Here is a 16,837-nt window from a genome sequence, read left to right on the forward strand (position 1 = left end):
GATCGAATAATTTTGTGAAGATCTTCAATTGGCCATCGCGTTCTCCACATCCGACTTCTTTCCATTGGATTACCTGAAGGAAAAAATGAATGGGAAAAAGCCTCCCCCCCTCAGCAATCCAACAGCCGAGGAAGAACATTCGTGCAGAAATGAGGGCGCTGCAGCCAGAAACATTAACAGCTGTCATGGAACTTGCCGTAGAAAGCGTCCGTCGTTGTGAAGCCGAAAATGGAAGGCATTTAAGGGATGTGGTCATTTATAACTAACACAAAATCTCCTGGTTGTGAATTTCATTATAACAAAAAGGAATAAAAATAATTAATAAATAAAAAAAGTTACTAAATATGTAAACCCCTTCGTCACTTAGGGACTTACTTATACATTCGTTGATACAAAGGAGCGTTTGGCTCCAATGAGAAATATAACTTTCCATTGGAATCAAAATCTGAATTGTGTGTGTGTACTACAAAATAATACATCCGATTACCGAATTATTTCGATGACACTAATTTATTTTTAATATTTTTAATTCAGTTTTAAGAAACACTATACTAAGGGTATACTTACAGTACAGAATGGATGATACGCTCTCCGTTTTTAGCTCGGAAATAACCGTGAATGATGTAATAATAGTAAGTCCTTCTTATAGCTTCTTTTCGTAGAGCAACCCAGAAACAATAGGTGAGACCATCTGCATAGCGATCAACGGCCAAAAGGTGCGGCGATTCGCCTTCAGGACTGAAACACATACAAATTTAACTTAATCACTTGAATTGATTGAAAAAAAAATCAACTCATAATAATAACTGGCATTTAACACATGTCGAAGATATTCTACTTCAATGGGGATGTTTAAATGCACGCTGTTCTCCCTGTAAAAACACTCGGACTCGAAATGGATTGCTTCCAATTTACTGTTGATATAAGTAAGATGGGGTGGTCAATGTTTCGTGTGTTTTGTTTTTCTCAGGCCAATTTGGGTGGGAGGAGGGTGATGTTTCCGTATGGAGAATGATTGCGTTCTCACAAAATAAATTTAAGATTTCTAACATCAAATAATTTAAGCCATGAATGGCAAAAAAAATGATTTTTCATTGTCAATTTCTGCCCTGGTAAGTGAATGCTGCTGTAGATCTGAGGCACCCTTGAGAGCTAACATTTTAAAACGTGTCGCTTAAATTACCTTCCTTGAAAATGTATTACGCTTCTTTATATTCTGGTTAAAATTAAAATATAAATTTCAATTCATACAAATATTATAAATGTCTGAATCCGCATGAAATTAGCAAGCTTATTATAAAATACGTTTGCTGATCTCCAAGTGTTACGGGAGATTCAGATATTTTCTGTTCTTTCGTTTCCGTATTTGTTTCTGTCATTTGCCACGTTCATTTTCGGAAGTAAATTTCTGTGCACGAAGTGATCCCATTAAACCGCATTGTGATGAATTCAGTTCGAAATCGCCTGAGCCAATAATCCCTTCAGCTCATGTGCTGAATATCTTCTTCGAGAATCCCGTTTGTTTCCAAACAGTGCTAATACTTTCTTTGTCAGCTATACCTCCGTAATCGGTTTTATTTTGCTGTCTTATTATCCAACAGTTGACCAGATATTCGTTTTCTCTTCTTTATATTTTCCTCCAGTTTTTTTTTTTTTTTAAACTTGAGGTCATTCGTTGGAATTTTATCTCACAAACTCATCGGAAAAAAAAAATTCGACGTCTTTGTTTTTCGTAACCCTCTAATAAGCTAATAATTAGTTGCCCAGAAATGTGGATAAGCCTCCATTATAAACGTCATCATTGCCGATGACAATTCCTTTTCGGTGTTGTCTCGACCCCTCATTCCCTGGAACAGCTTTCTTCGTCGTCTTCCCCAACGTTCAATAAAATAATTCCATCTTTACGTTTCTTCTTTCCATTCATCCTTCAACATCTTCCATCCTTATTTGGAATCATTGTGAACGTTAAACCGAACCTCAGCGTTCAGCTATTCGCACTTTTGTTCTTGCATTTGAGGTGATGCGATCGAAATCTCCCACGCGAGAAACACTTCTCTACCATTGACTTCTCAAGGTGACCAACAAATAGGAATCCAAGACTTGTTCAAAAGATAGAATAGAACGAAAATTATAATAAAGGCTTGCAATGTATTTTGTTATGTGTTCGATTTATCAATAGGAGTGAGCAGTGTGCAGATTACGAATAAAACTCGTTAATAATAAATCAGTAAAGTCACAACACTAATATAGAAAATGCACTCACTTACCCTAAAGGTCTAAGCAATACGCATACGTCATATTTCTCGATCTTATCGTCATATGAATGTATCATTTTCCCAGCCAATCTATAATGAGGTCCAATGACTGCTTCATTCCACCGTATTTTATAGTAGGCCCACTGTTTACTGTGTGACTGGTCCACTAAAATAATAATAATAATAATAATAACTGATTTGTATCGTTATGTAGTAGCGTTACTTGCCACCCTCCCCCCGTAGAAATATTTCATATCTTCCTTTCCTTTTATAAAATACTTTCCACATAATTTTTATAATACAGATTTTATTTCAAACTAATATATGTAAAGTTGCTATGGATTTTATAGTAAACGTATAAAATGCAATAACTTACATAAAAGCGTGGCCAACAGTATAACGCTTCTTAGCAGAGCGTAGGCCGCCATTTTGAAGTATATCGAAGGCCTGCTACATTGCCGATGACAGTGTTTTCATCTTTGAGAAAGTACGTCGTACAATGGCTGATGGTTTTAAATTGCTGGTGAATTGGTAACAGAAACGTTGCTGGTAACGTCACAATAGTCCTCTTTCCTTTATTATCTGTCCGATTTAATTGTTTTTTTTTTCCAGTTTTGTAACAAAGCTTTCATGTATTGTTACGGTTAGATCATCATTGTCTGTGCAATGCGAAAATAAATTATTATTTTCATAGTGAAAAAGTATCTTAACGGAATAAAAAAAAAAAATTTGATAATCCCATAATTAGGCATACAAAATGCTTCGTTCTATCAACGACTTGAATCATTTTAGTTGAATTGTTATTAGTCATATGAAACTAATATTAAAAAATGCGTTTTCGTCCTCAAGTTGGATTAATTTTCATGGGGATAAGAGCCTTCCACCGATATCTGTCCAATGCAAGCTCTTTCATATGCCAACAACATTTTAAAACTCAGTGCAGCTCTAAGGACTTTATACGATGTTACTCTTGGTCTTCTCCTGGTTCTTGTGTTCTCCACAGTGCCGCTAAATACCAAGCGAGGAGGTCATTCCGGTTCAATTCTTTTAAATTTCTTCTGTTAATTTAAACTTACATTTTCTTTTCAATCAAAATAAATAAATCTTTGTCTTAACGTTTTCTGAAACATCTCCATTCAAATACATCCATCTAATTTTATCTTAACAGCGCTTGACCGCACGAAGGAAGATTTGCTTTCAAGTCTAGTCGGCGACTAGAGAAAATTTTGCTAAGCCTTTTTTCGACCGGTTCCCAAGTTAGTCGAGCTCTGGCACGGAAAAGCGGGTTTTTTTATCCCGTAAACTCAAAAAACCGTAGAACCCACATTATTTCAGACATTAAATATATTGTGTTAGGGTTAGGGACCACGAGATGGCGGCACTTGTTGACCCTTCTCTCTTCACTGCATGCCACTAAATTAGTGATAGTCTTGGGCTAGCTATTTCTTTTGGGTACCAGCGGAGATTGAACTTCCCACTCACTCTCCAAAAGTTAAATAGGACTAAAACGGCCTCCCATACTCCCTATATCGGAACAAAAAGGCGTTAGCTGATTTTTTTTTTTTAAGAACACTTGCGTGTTTTGACGGAGGTGATGGAACACAACGCCACACCACCCATTGAAAAACAGAAAACCGACCTCTACAGGAACCGCAATTGCTGGCAGCATTAAGGACGTCATTCCCTGAGTTAGGTGTGCAGCAATCTATTACAAGTTAATCCCCGGTCACACCGCCATATTATACATCAGTGCAATTTGTAATCACAGGGAAATTCAAATCTCTTGAGGAGCATTCTCTTCCAGTTATTTTAGAAAGGGGTAGACTGATCGCACGTTTAGTCAAACCAGTCTTCTTATATTTAATTTTAATTTATTTTCAAAATTTTCTTGCCAAGTATTACACGCATTTGTTACATCCATCTCCAATTCAAACTGATTTGCATAACGAATTAAGGAGATATAAGTAACCAACAAATGCGAAAGGTCTCACCTGCGTTAATTAGCAAGTTGCTGACATTAGGGACTTAAAATAAGGGCAGAATTTATTTCACGAGAACACCTTCTCCCGACGAAACCATGTAGTGCTTCGTCGCAATTGTAGCAATAACAAATGGATAACTGAGTCTCAAGAGTCACGTTTTCTTTCTTTACTTCAGAAATGAAGTGATCGCTAGTGTTAATTGACCGATTAATTTATTCCGACTTGAATTATGACTAGATTTCGTTTTCTATCGTAGAGGTTTTATAATAATTAGTGTAAAGGAGATGCGATGAAACTTAGAAAGGAAAGCAGAAATTTTTTAACGTCTTTAACAAGAAATTAGGCTCTAATTGTGATCAACAGCGACCCCAAATTGTCATTTCCGTCTTTTAACGTAATCAGTAACCATCTGATGCAAACCGATCTAATCAGATGTTATTAATAAACATTGTGAATTAATTCGTAAGTATTCTCTTTATGTGATGCTAGTCCTACGAGTGAGGAATAGCATCTTATTATTAGGAGTCCGGACGAAATTCATCTCGAGGTTTCATGACGCACACAATGAGAATTGAAGATCGGTGAACCTTATTAGTTTTATCGAGAAAAAAAACGGAAAAATACATTTGAAATCACAGTCAGAATATTCTTGATCATCACGTTGTTTCTTTAATGATTTTAAAGACAAATCTTCTTACTTTATGAAAATATCACGAGAGAAATACGCGTAATGTTACAGTGCGACGTATTTGGATTTCAGTCAATCCTTTGAAAGTGTTCCACACAAGAACTTGCTGACTGAAATGCGCCAAACTGGCGTTGATAAATTAGCGATTGGAAGGATGTAAATGAGAGAAGGTAGGAAGTAGTACTTAGAGGCGGGTCTTGTAAGAGCCAGGTGGCTAAGAGCAGGGAACTCGAGACTTCTTTTTTTCAAGAATTTCGTTTAAGGTATTCAAACTAAAGACTGAGTTGGATGAGTGGGTTCCACCAGAGGCATAATTGTTTTTTGAATGTCTTCAGGTGGGAGATGAATTTATCGCCTAGTATGAGACAAAACAAATTCATAAATAAAATTTTAAACCTTTTTTTACGTACTGTCATAACATTAATGTATTAGTGGTAGAGGCTAAGAGATTTTAGATTTTACTTTCAGGCCTCAAAATTATCTTTGTGTTTATTATGAGGTATGGCAAAAAAATATATATATAATGAACTCCCGCTAAGAGTAATTCTGTTCGATTGCATGCAAATTAAGAGAAGAGTACGTGTAGACTCTATGCCATTATATTTAGCTGCAGCAACGATGTTGACTTTTGAAGAAATGTATTTTATTGTTGAGCATTATTTTCGTTCGAAGGGAGTTGATAGAGCAAATGGCCCAAGTCGTAGTCCAAGTGTCAGTCATAAATAGTGTCATCATTGCCTTAATCGAGAGGTTCCGATGTACCGGTAGTGTTCTTCCGCAATGTAATGGGCATTCTTGGACACCACGATCTGTTAACAGAAATAAGAATCACAGATGTTTCATACAAAAACGTTGTATTTCGTGCACAGGTATTCCAACAGGACAGAGCAACCTGTTCACACATCACGTGGTTCTAGAGCCTATTATCACAAGACTTCCCCGGGAGGCTCATTTCGAGGTTCGGAGAATTCCAGTGCCCTTCACATTTTCCTGATCTCAGATCACTTGATTTCTTCGTTTGGGGTATGTTAAATGAATGGTTATTCCACCATGTCCCACCTTCAAACCTTGATGAAGTAAGGGATAAAATACACGATATGTCCAGCAGATGTCCCAACCCTTGTTCTCCAAGATGACAGGGAACCTTGGGTATGAAACCTATCTTGAAAGACAAGGTGCTTATTTTAAGCTCGTAATTGCCGTCGTTGATGCTCTACTCGACCAGAATAGTTGTGGACGTACATATCATCGTCTGTGAACATTTATTTCTTTGTTAATAAACCGTTTGCTCCACAACACATATCGTTGTGGTTATTCAGTACGTTTTTCGTGTACCATACTGTATAAAGCCGGGCAGAGGAGTCTGCTCTTTCCGATGACCGAAATTCTTTACTAGAGAATGACCTGAAAATATTGATGAAACGGACAACGAAGTACAGTTTAAAATTGAATGTAAACAGATGCAAGTGAGTGTGATTCGTTAAATTAGATGGACGTATGTTGAATGGAGATGCTTGAGAAAAAGTTAAGACAAAGATTTATTTATTTTGATGGAGAGATAATTTAAGCTTAAGAATTATTGGTTCAAGACAACTAATAAAGCACAGAAAATGAAGACTCAATTAAAAGAATTGAAGCGGAGAGACTTCCGCGCGAGGTATTTGAGGGCACTGTTGAGTGTGCAAGACCAAGATTAACATCCCATCAAGTCCTTAGAACTGGATTCGAATTTCAAATGCTGTTGGTATGTGAAAGAGTTCTTCGGACAGAGAAAGGCTCCCATCCCCATGGGACTCAACTCGTCTTGAGGACAGAACAGAAGAAGATATGTGTCAAGCGATATTTTAAAGTATTTACATTGCTCTAATGTGGCGAACGTACTTGCTTTGATTTCATCTTTGGTTTAAAGTTATCAATATTATTCAACGCTTTTTTTTGCTTTCCTTTGCATTACTGTTAATTTATAAAGCATCTAATAACATCAGAAGAAACTAGTTAGTGTTCTTTGCAATACATTAAAATAAATTCAAAACCTCCCTTAGTTGATTAAATAATAGTAATTTCGTTAGTGTTAGGAAAATTACACTGAAATGATTCAAGTCGTTGATAGACGTAGTGTTTTGTATGCCTAATTACGGGGTTATCAAATCTTCTTCTTTTAATTCCATTGAGATATTTTTCACTACTAGAATAATAATTTCCCTCACTGCGCAGCCAATCAGACAATGATTTCACTGTAACAATGCGTCAAAGCATTGTTACAATACTGAAAAAAAAAACAATAAACACGACAGATAATAAAGGAAAAAGGACTATTGTGACGTTACCTGCAACGTTTCTGTTATCAATTTACAGGAAAACCATCAGCTATTGTACGACGTACTTTCCCAAAGATGAAAACACTGTCATCGGCAATGTAGCAGGCCCTCGATATACCTCAGAATGGTGGCCTGCGCTTTGTTAGGAAGCATTATGTTGTTAGCCACGCTTTTATGTAAGTTATCGAATTTTTTCTTCATAGTTTATACGTTTATTAAAAAATGCATTTCAATTGTTACCTTCAAATTGTACAAATAAATTATTGCGCTTATTAAATAAAATTATTTCAGATTTTTTTTGCAACTTTATACCGAAAAACACCCACTTATTAATATATTTTAATATATTATTAATATATAAATGTAAACGACAAATATTAGTTTCATATAAAATCTGTATTATAAAAATTATGTGGTAATTAATTCATAAAAGGAAAGGAAGCTATGAAATGTTTCTACCGGGGGGGGAGGGATGTCATGCAACGCTACTACATAACGATTCAAAACTGCTCATATTATTTGAATATTTTTTAAATTGTATTTCTAGTGGACCAGTCGCACAGTAAGCAGTGGGCCTTCTATAAAAGTTCGTGGAATGAAGCAGTTCTCGGATCTCATTATAGATTGATTGGGAAAACGTTACTGGCCCTTAGAAAAAGGAACGAGAAATACGATATATGCGTATTGCTTACACCTTTAGGGTAAGTGAGCGCATTTTCTGAATTGGTGTTGTAACCTCACCGACTTATATTTAATAATTTTTATTCCTAATTGGGATGAACCATCTGCACACTGCTCAATTCCCTTGTAAATCGAACACAACAAAATACAGTTAAGAAGTCCTCATTATAATTTTCGTTCTGTTCTCGGAGATGTTGGTCGAGGCGACATCGAAAAGGATTTTTATTAAGTCGATAGTCGAGTCTTATCCATATTTATGGACAATTATTATTAGCTGATTAGCGATTTACAAAAAACAAAAATGCGGAATTTGTTTTACGATGAGTTTGTGAGTTTAGTTGGATGTTGCTTTCCTTGACACGCGAACCAGAAATAACACCGATTACAGACGTATAACTGAAAGAAAGTTTATCAATTATTAGAAACAAACGGGATTCTCGAAGAAGATATTCAGCAGATGAACTGAAGGGATTATTGGCTCAGTTGATTTGGAACTAATTTCATCACAATGCGGTTTAATGGAGATCACTTCGTGCATAGAAATTTACCACCGAAATTAAACGTGGCAAAATAACAAAAGCAAATACGGAAATGAACAGAACAAGGATTCAAATGCTTATAACATTTGTATGTACTGAAATTTATATTTTAACCAGAATGTGAAAAAATGTAACACATTTTCAAGGAAGGTGATTGAAGCAGCACGTTTTAAAATGTTACCCCTCAAGAGTGCCTCAGATCTACACAGCAGTAGTAACGATTTTTTACACAAACGTGTTGTCTTACAGGGGGAAAATCGCACATTTTTAAAGCCATTTTCTTTGTTATTAACGAAATAAGTTATTTGGCGTTAGAAATTCTAAATATATTAACCCACCTCACCTTAGCTACGACGAGAGTAAATTTCACGCAATCCATTTCGAGTCATCGTGCTTTTACAAGAAGAACAGTGTGTTTTTTAAACATCCCCATTGAAGTAAAATACCTTCGAAATGTGTTAAATGAAGTTATTATTACGAATTGATTTTTCTTCAATCAACTCGAATGATTAATTTTACTTTCTATGTGTTTCAGTCCCGAAGGTGAATCGCCGAACTTATTGGCCGTTGATGCATATACAAATGGCCTCACCTATTGTTTTTGGGTTTCTCTAATACAAGAAACCGTAAGGGTTGAATATCTCTATTACATCATCCACGGTTCTTTCCAAGCTAAAAACGGAGAACATGTGACCCATTCTGTATTGTAAGTACCTTTAATTTGGTTTTTCGTAAAACTGATTTAAGATATATATATATATATATATATATATATATATATATATATATATATATATATATGTAGAAAGTTTTTTACCTTGGGTATAATATATGTTAAAGAGGATATATTAAGGGACATTATATTAAGGAAAGATATATTAAGGGACAATATATATTCATTTGTAGCGCGCGCACACACACGCCACTGGGCTTTGGATCTCGATGGAAAATTTTATTTCTCACTGGAACCAAGCATCCAGTTTTATCAACAAATGTATAGGGTGGCCCTTAAGTGAGGAAGCGGTTTAAATATTTAATAACTCTTTATTTATTAATTATTTTTATCTTTTTTAGTTATATTGAAATACAGTACGTGGAGTGTTATTTTATTAGTTATTGAAACACCACATCCATTAAATGCCTTAAATTTTTGGCTTCACAACCACCGGCCATTTCTACGACATGTTCCATGACAGCAGTTAAAGTTTCTGTCAGCAGCGGCCTCATTTCTGCACGAATGTTCTCCTTCAGCTGTTGGAGTGCTGGGAGCTTTTACCCATTACCCTTTTTTTTTCAGGTAATCCCAAGGTAATCAGGTAATTCCAAGAAGTCGAGAGTCGTCAGATGTGGAGAACGTGATGGCCAATTAAGTGCAAAGCTTTACAAAATTATTAGCTCGCCAAAAATTCTGCCTAATTTTCAAATTAAAATTGCCCGATTTTAGCTCTTTGTTGGGTTGTGACCTCTTCCAGGATTAATTCCCCAAATATGCCTTAGAATAACTGAAAAACAAAAAAATTTAAAAAATTAATTATCGAAAATGTTATTTATATTTTAATCCCTTCATGAATTCGGTCTTACCGGGGAGAGGCCGATCAGCAGGCAAGAAGAATTTAGAACTGCGAACACTAAAACTTCAGTGCTTTTCGAGGGTATTCTATTAAGACTGATGTAATTGGGTTTATCCCTAGTTAGTTTTAACAAAAATTCTATTTCATGTTACTCGCCAAAATAGATGTTTGAATTCAAATATAATAGTACACTGTGCCACCATTTGGTGATTCAATTAAGAAGTATTTTCTATCTTGTTTCATTTATAAACAAACAGGACGAATAAAACTTCTGCGATTGTTACTAATGAGATCAGTATTTCAATTTTTTTGTACTGGATTTTGAATATGTCTTCATTACTTTTGTAAATAAGTCATCAGTGTTTTGGAACAAAAACAGAGAAAAAAATATAAGTTTGCAAAAATACCAAAACAGACCCAGGAAATCAAAAATAAATTTCGACATCGTAGGGAAGATAAACAATCCTGTTTTCAAACACAGTGTAAGCCTTTCTTTTCTTAGCACATCAATGAAACGAATAGAATATGATAAAAGCGTCAATAACCCTCAGAAAAATTCTTGCATGTGTGGAAGTCCCTCTAATAGAAACAAAAAGCAGCACGTAGTCTTCAGTGTAGCCAAGGAACACTCGTTGGACATGATGCAAATAAAAAAGGAAAAAAATAGAATATAAAAATAAAAAATAATTTTCTAAAATGAGCGAATAGCTGAAAAAAGTATGAAAAAAGTATTTTTCATACTTTTCATGTATTTTTCATATATTTCATGTTTTTCATGAAAATATTCTTCATGAAAAACACCCATTTTTTGACAGAATAAAAAAAAATGTATATAAAAAGATAGGGAATCAACATTGATATATTCGAGGCAAACATTAATCGAATAAAATATAAGCTACATATTTTCAACAGGAATTCAAAAATAGGAATCTTACGAAAAATGCTCACCTCCATCGGTTTTATTATTTTAGGTGAAATGATAATATATAAGGGAAAAAACAAACAAAGAAAACAGCCATTTAAATCATGTGGACTTAACACCGTCTGAAATCTAAAGCCAACTGAAATTTGAAAAAAAAACAAGTGAAACACTTTTGGACGATATGTAAGGCGCAGAGTAGCTAGAAAGAAAGTAAAACAAAATGTTTAAAATTTACAAAACAGTTTGTAAATCTGTTGTAGTTTTGAATCAAGTAATTTCCAGAAATTTGTGTCTTATCAATCATTGAAAAAAATCCAAATTCACTGAACGACTACACAGAAGAGAAAATACTCTTCTCTATTCAAAAGGAATAAAAAAAAGCAAGAGGACAGAAGACAAAATGAGGACAAAAAAGTGTGTAATAAACATCGAAACAATGGAAGTCTCGAGAGTTGATAAATGAACAGGCATACGGAAAAACAGTTTTACGAGAGAAAATGATCTGGATGTCATGAAGAGGATGACGGCAAATCAGAAGATTGAAAGAGAAAGTATAGATAATGCTGAACTGATTGACAGACCGAATAGAAATAGACAATAAATAATTCATGACAACGAAGAAGCAAAACTCATCGACAAAATATGAATTACGGGGAATATATTAAAACAAGAAAGAAAAAATTACATTAACAATTATCTTAATGTGTAAGTCAAAGATCTAATACAATTTTTTATCTTTCTTTAGACAAATGAGGGAGATATGCCAAGGGGATAATCAGTACTTGGAGCAAATCTGCACAGAGAGAAGAAAGAGTTAGAAACTTCATCTATCGGTTAAATAATATGCATTTGTGGATACTAACTGTTACAGGAAACAGTTACAAAAAATGATCTCCCATCTCTATGTAGGATGCCCACTAATTGAGGAGCAAACTCATTACTGTTCTTTCAGGCAACACTCTTTGGCGAAACTAGTTATAAAATATATGTGTCAATACTGACCATTCATCACTTAAACTTTGACCTTAATAAAATTCGCACTGTAGACTTATTCTTTCTCTCCTTTCCGTTGCAATTTTATTTGTTCAGTCATGTTCAGTGATACGCGTATTGTACAAGCGAATGTAGGAGACGAAATGTGAGATGAGTCTGCTCGGTTTGCTCATCATTTTCTGATGGTTGGTGAGACTGCGAAACTCACCAAACTATGGTATTCTCCAAAAGTCTGATTCACGCGTTTATAATAAAAAAAGTTCATCGATGAAAAAACCTCCACAGCTATATGAAATTGATTAACTCAGTGCTTAGCGAAAAAACACCTTTTTAAAACAGGTATTAATTTATCTGTTGGAATTACTTCGCTAATGTTTGAATCAACGGTTTTCTAGATGACACGTCTATATCATTTCTCTCAATGCAGCTATATAGTTTTCATTAACAATACGCTTATTATCTCGAGGCATAGTATATTAATAGGAATATCTTGTTACAACTTCCTATTACAAATCCATTTTCCTTTATAAGTACATTACAGATGTAAAGAAGCAGAACCTCCCGTTGTCATGGAAACATGAGTGAAACGAAAATATATTACAAAGAGATATAATCAATTCAAAAATATAATCAATGTAAAAAGAATTGAGAAATTCCGGTTTTCGAATATCTTGTAGTATTGTTGGTTTCGAATATGTTGGTAGTACTATAGAAACTGAGAGTTTCCATAGTACTACCAGGTTTCCGTGTAAATAACCAACTATACCTTCAGGTATCAGTGATATGCAAAGAAGGATGGAAAGCGCATTATTGGGACCACAGAAGGGACTTTTCATGCCATTGAGCTGTGCATTTGGATTGCTCTGAAATGCAGTGCTATCTTAATATTTATTTAGACCCACACGAAGTTCCAACTACTCTTTTTATTTATATTTCAGAATAGGATCCAAAGGAGATATGAAAGTTGTCTTCAGTAATGAAACCACTAGCTTTGCGATTACGGCTGCGGACTTCATCGCCAAGACGGACCGCAGTTATCAGTATATATGCTACAGCATAAAGGTCACCCAGACATCTCTGTTTGATAAAAAGAATGAATTCACGCTATACGAAGGTGGTAAAAAGTTAAATATCGAGAAAAGTTTCAGTGAAAAACTCCCGTTAGCTCATAACCCATCAGGTCATTTGATTTTGGGGGTTAATACTCCTAGACAGCTCATGTGGGAGACGACTTTGTTTCAAGTATGGGAATCCGTTTCGGATACTTGTAAGTAATTTATAATATATTTGTAGTAAATTTATAATATAGTTTCCGGGATTAAAAAACCCTTTACTTCAATCATATACAAGCAACGAATATATATTTACAAGTTTTGCTACAAACGTATCTAACAGTGGAATTATTAGTCCACTGCCAGCTGTTTGATTCTCCTGGATAAAGCAACATTGAATCCTGCATTCAACTTGGATAAATTTATTTAATATTTGGTACTATTGAAAATATTAAAAGTATAACAATTTTATCATTAAAACGACATAAAAGCCTTAAACAGAAATTTCTTGGAGATATCCTATCCTTTTATTTTGATATGAATATGTTTCCGAATTTGTGTCTATGGAGCCGCAAAACCGCAGATAGCTTCGTAGTCCAAATTGCACTTGTGCTTTAGTTCCCACGCTAAACGAACAATAAGAGAATGCCTCCACCCCCAACTCCAAGTGGTCTTCTTCAGTCATTAGGAACGATTAACCTAAGAACATCGCCTGCATTCGCACCAAAGAATTACGTTTTGTACTTGAGTGTTTCCACTGTCATAAACTACCACAAACAGCCCTCCATAGTCTACGCGTTTAGAAGCGCTTCACTTGCAATCATTAATTTATGTTTTTGCACCGTATGTAAATTAACGGTTTTTGCAATTCATTTCTCAAACAGAATTTTCCACTGCTAAGTGGATTTCTTTGTTAGTATTTTTTTGTTCTGCTTGATCTCTTTGTCGTTTAATAAAGTAAAAAGGAAAAAAAAACACGCAATTTTTTTTTTTTTTTGGGAGATGGACTGAGTCCTTGATTTTTCATCCCTTCATCTGATTGAAGAAAAAGGGGTGTTATTGAGCTAAAAGCTCTAGTCATGGCTGGGTAACGGCAAATAACCGAGCATCAATTAATCCCAAACACGCACTTTCTACTATTATGATTACTTATAATAGTTACAAGACTTTAATAATCAGGTGTATGGTGAATCTCAAAGAATTATTTCAAATAATTTAAAGAATTCTTTAAAATTTAAATTAATTTATTTAATGTATAATTTGCTATAATATTATACTTTTATTTGAAAATGAGTATATATTTTTTTCTTAATAGTGGTTATTTCCTTTTTCTGTGGTGTAGACAATTTTTCTCTTTCTGAATAGTGAATGTTGGATGAGTGCATTGTGGTATTTGTTTCATGAAGGGAAACACTGCAGCTTCACAATACACACATGTATTTACTTTTTATGTCTGCCTGAATTGGGGTGAGAGAGAGATTCGCCATCTCCATATTTGTATTTAATGTTTTAACCGAATATAAGCGGCTCATAGCTGCTGTAGATGTTCTAAATGAGACACAAAGGGTTCAATTAAACTTCAATAAACAACTTACCAGCAGGTTTAATTAGAAAAACGTTTTTCCGTCTAGGTTGTGGACCTCCTGGATGTTTAAAAGACATCTGTAAGAACGGAGGCACGTGCATTTCGGCTGCAAACGCAAGTCACCCTTTCACATGTGTTTGTACTCCTGGATACTTCGGTCCTTCCTGTAAAGAGAATATTTGCAAGTAAGTTTAGTTTGATGGCCACATCAAACTAAAATTTAAAAAAGTTTAAACTAAAAACTAAAATTTAAAGCATTACCACATCTTCTCATTAACCTTTAAATAATAATTGCCTTAAGACTTCCATTACAAAGACTTCCGTTGTTACATGAGAAGTGTTTCGCGAGAAGATTGTAGATCACGAGATTGGTTCGCCCTCGGAAACGTACTGAAATTAGATTACGAGTGAAGAGAAAGAGAAAAAAGCAAAAAACCATGAGTTTCGAGTATTTGGAGAAATTAGTACACTGTTCTTTGTGCTCTACTTTTTCGTGTTCATTCCTCTGTTTTTTTGCCTAATTTACGAGTCAAAAATCCTTTTCTCTTAAACCCACAAAGTGAGTTAAATTATTAGAGTGCAGGTAAAACTGGCAAGTTGATTATCTTAAAAATGAGAAAAAAGATAACTAAATATAGAGTATAATCTGCACTATGAGTGTAATTTGATGTATCACAATGAAATTTTCACAAGTTTCACACTTCGAAATAATGAAAACCTTCTGATCGCACTAAAAGCAAACATTATCTGAATAGCAGAAGCGAATCTGTTTCTTATTTAGCTACTTAATTCAATGTCAAAATTGAAAACAGAGCTCTGTTCGCGAATTTATTTTGGCCCATTTGAAACCAAAATCGAAATAGTTTGACCAAATGTCAGTGCAGAGATTTTATATACCATAATTCACAAAACCCAAATTAAGTCTGAGGATAATTCATGATGTATAATTTCGCCAGTTTTGTATCTTTGTGTTGACCAGACATCGTCTAAGCTTTTCAAATTCAACAACTTCAACAAAGACGGTCTAGTATGAATAGAGAAATTTATCGTATGTGGTAAAAAGCACCAACTATGAGAAATCTAATAAATCATCAATATTGATCCAATATCCTTTATCCAATATGCCGGCCTGACTGGCCGAGTGGTTAGCGTATCCGCTCTCCAGCCAAAGGCTGCGGATTCGAATCCCGCCGTGGGCATGGCTGTTTGTGATTGTCTGAGAAAAACTAGTGGTGGTTGTGGTGGTCGGCGGTACATGGCGTTGGTGTAGTCGAGGTCAGTTGGTGGAGACAGAGCTGTAGTAGAGCGGGGGGCCTCCCTCGATGAGTCTTTGGAGGTGTCTAATAATAATAATAATCACGCTATCTCGAAAGGGAAAAAGCTGTTGACTATTTCCTGTCAAGTGTCGTCTCCATAGAGTGGGTTGGCTATTATGGACCTCTACGTATTTCTGCCTTGAGCTGCTTTCTTTCTCTCTGCGCAATATCGGCTCTTCCAGTGCTTTCTGTGTTTTTCAACCAGGCGTGTTGCTATCTTCCTTTCTTTCGGTATCCTTCAATTGTTTCCACTAATAAATCTTGTTGACGATAATATGATCCACATATGATATTTCCATTTCCTCTGTTCTTTTCTAGTTCCATTTTAGTATCTTTCATCTCCGAATCTTTCTCTTCTTTTGGATCCATGAGATCTTCAATGCTCCTTTGTACGTCCGCATTTCGAAAGCATCGATGCTACTTTCTTCTTTTCAAATTAAAGCAGCAGTTTTTTCTAGGATTCTGAAGACAACCTAAAATAATTCAATCTTGGCACACAACAATTTCGTCCAAGTAATTCTTTCGAAATCAACATCAGCAACTTAGTGTTGGGAAGATTCAAGTGACTCAAACAACTGCTGAGCACAGTATTAATTATATTGCAACATCAAGAATAGCAAAAGGTGCGCTTGATATAAATCGATTTGGTAGGTTTACTCTTAATCTATCCCAATGGCTTTAACAGGCCTTTAAGGCCCACAACCTTCCAAGCATGCTTGGATTTCGTAACCGAAATACGAGGATAGAATGGTCACTCCTATGCCTCAAGGTATTCTTGGCTGTATCCCTGTGTGCTCAAGGGGACGGTTTGCCTGCTTGCGGGATGAAAAACACCAGATAAACTGGCGGAAAAAACCCTACTGCCCGCGCCCAAGACCGGCTAACTTGGCTATGACTGAGGAAGATCCTTCAGCTCCTCACGTCTCCGACGGGAA

At 35.2% G+C, this 16,837-nt stretch overlaps 1 protein-coding gene across 1 annotated transcript in view; it reads left to right on the forward strand.

Moving 5' to 3' along the window:
• Positions 1-895: 895 nt before the first annotated feature.
• LOC150099757 (uncharacterized) overlaps positions 896-16,837 on the forward strand; it is a 58,662-nt gene continuing 42,720 nt past the window's right edge. The window contains exons 1-4 of the mRNA XM_090403487.1: positions 896-926; positions 7,791-7,944; positions 12,888-13,216; positions 14,633-14,771. Of these exons, the coding sequence (XP_090259613.1) occupies positions 896-926; positions 7,791-7,944; positions 12,888-13,216; positions 14,633-14,771 (653 nt within the window). The remainder of the gene's footprint in view (positions 927-7,790; positions 7,945-12,887; positions 13,217-14,632; positions 14,772-16,837) is intronic.

This window comes from Typopeltis vanoorti, chromosome 14 (genome assembly GCF_054136105.1).
Source record: "Typopeltis vanoorti isolate ZY-2024b chromosome 14, IOZ_Tvanoo_1.0, whole genome shotgun sequence".
Classification (NCBI taxonomy): domain Eukaryota; kingdom Metazoa; phylum Arthropoda; class Arachnida; order Uropygi; family Thelyphonidae; genus Typopeltis; species Typopeltis vanoorti.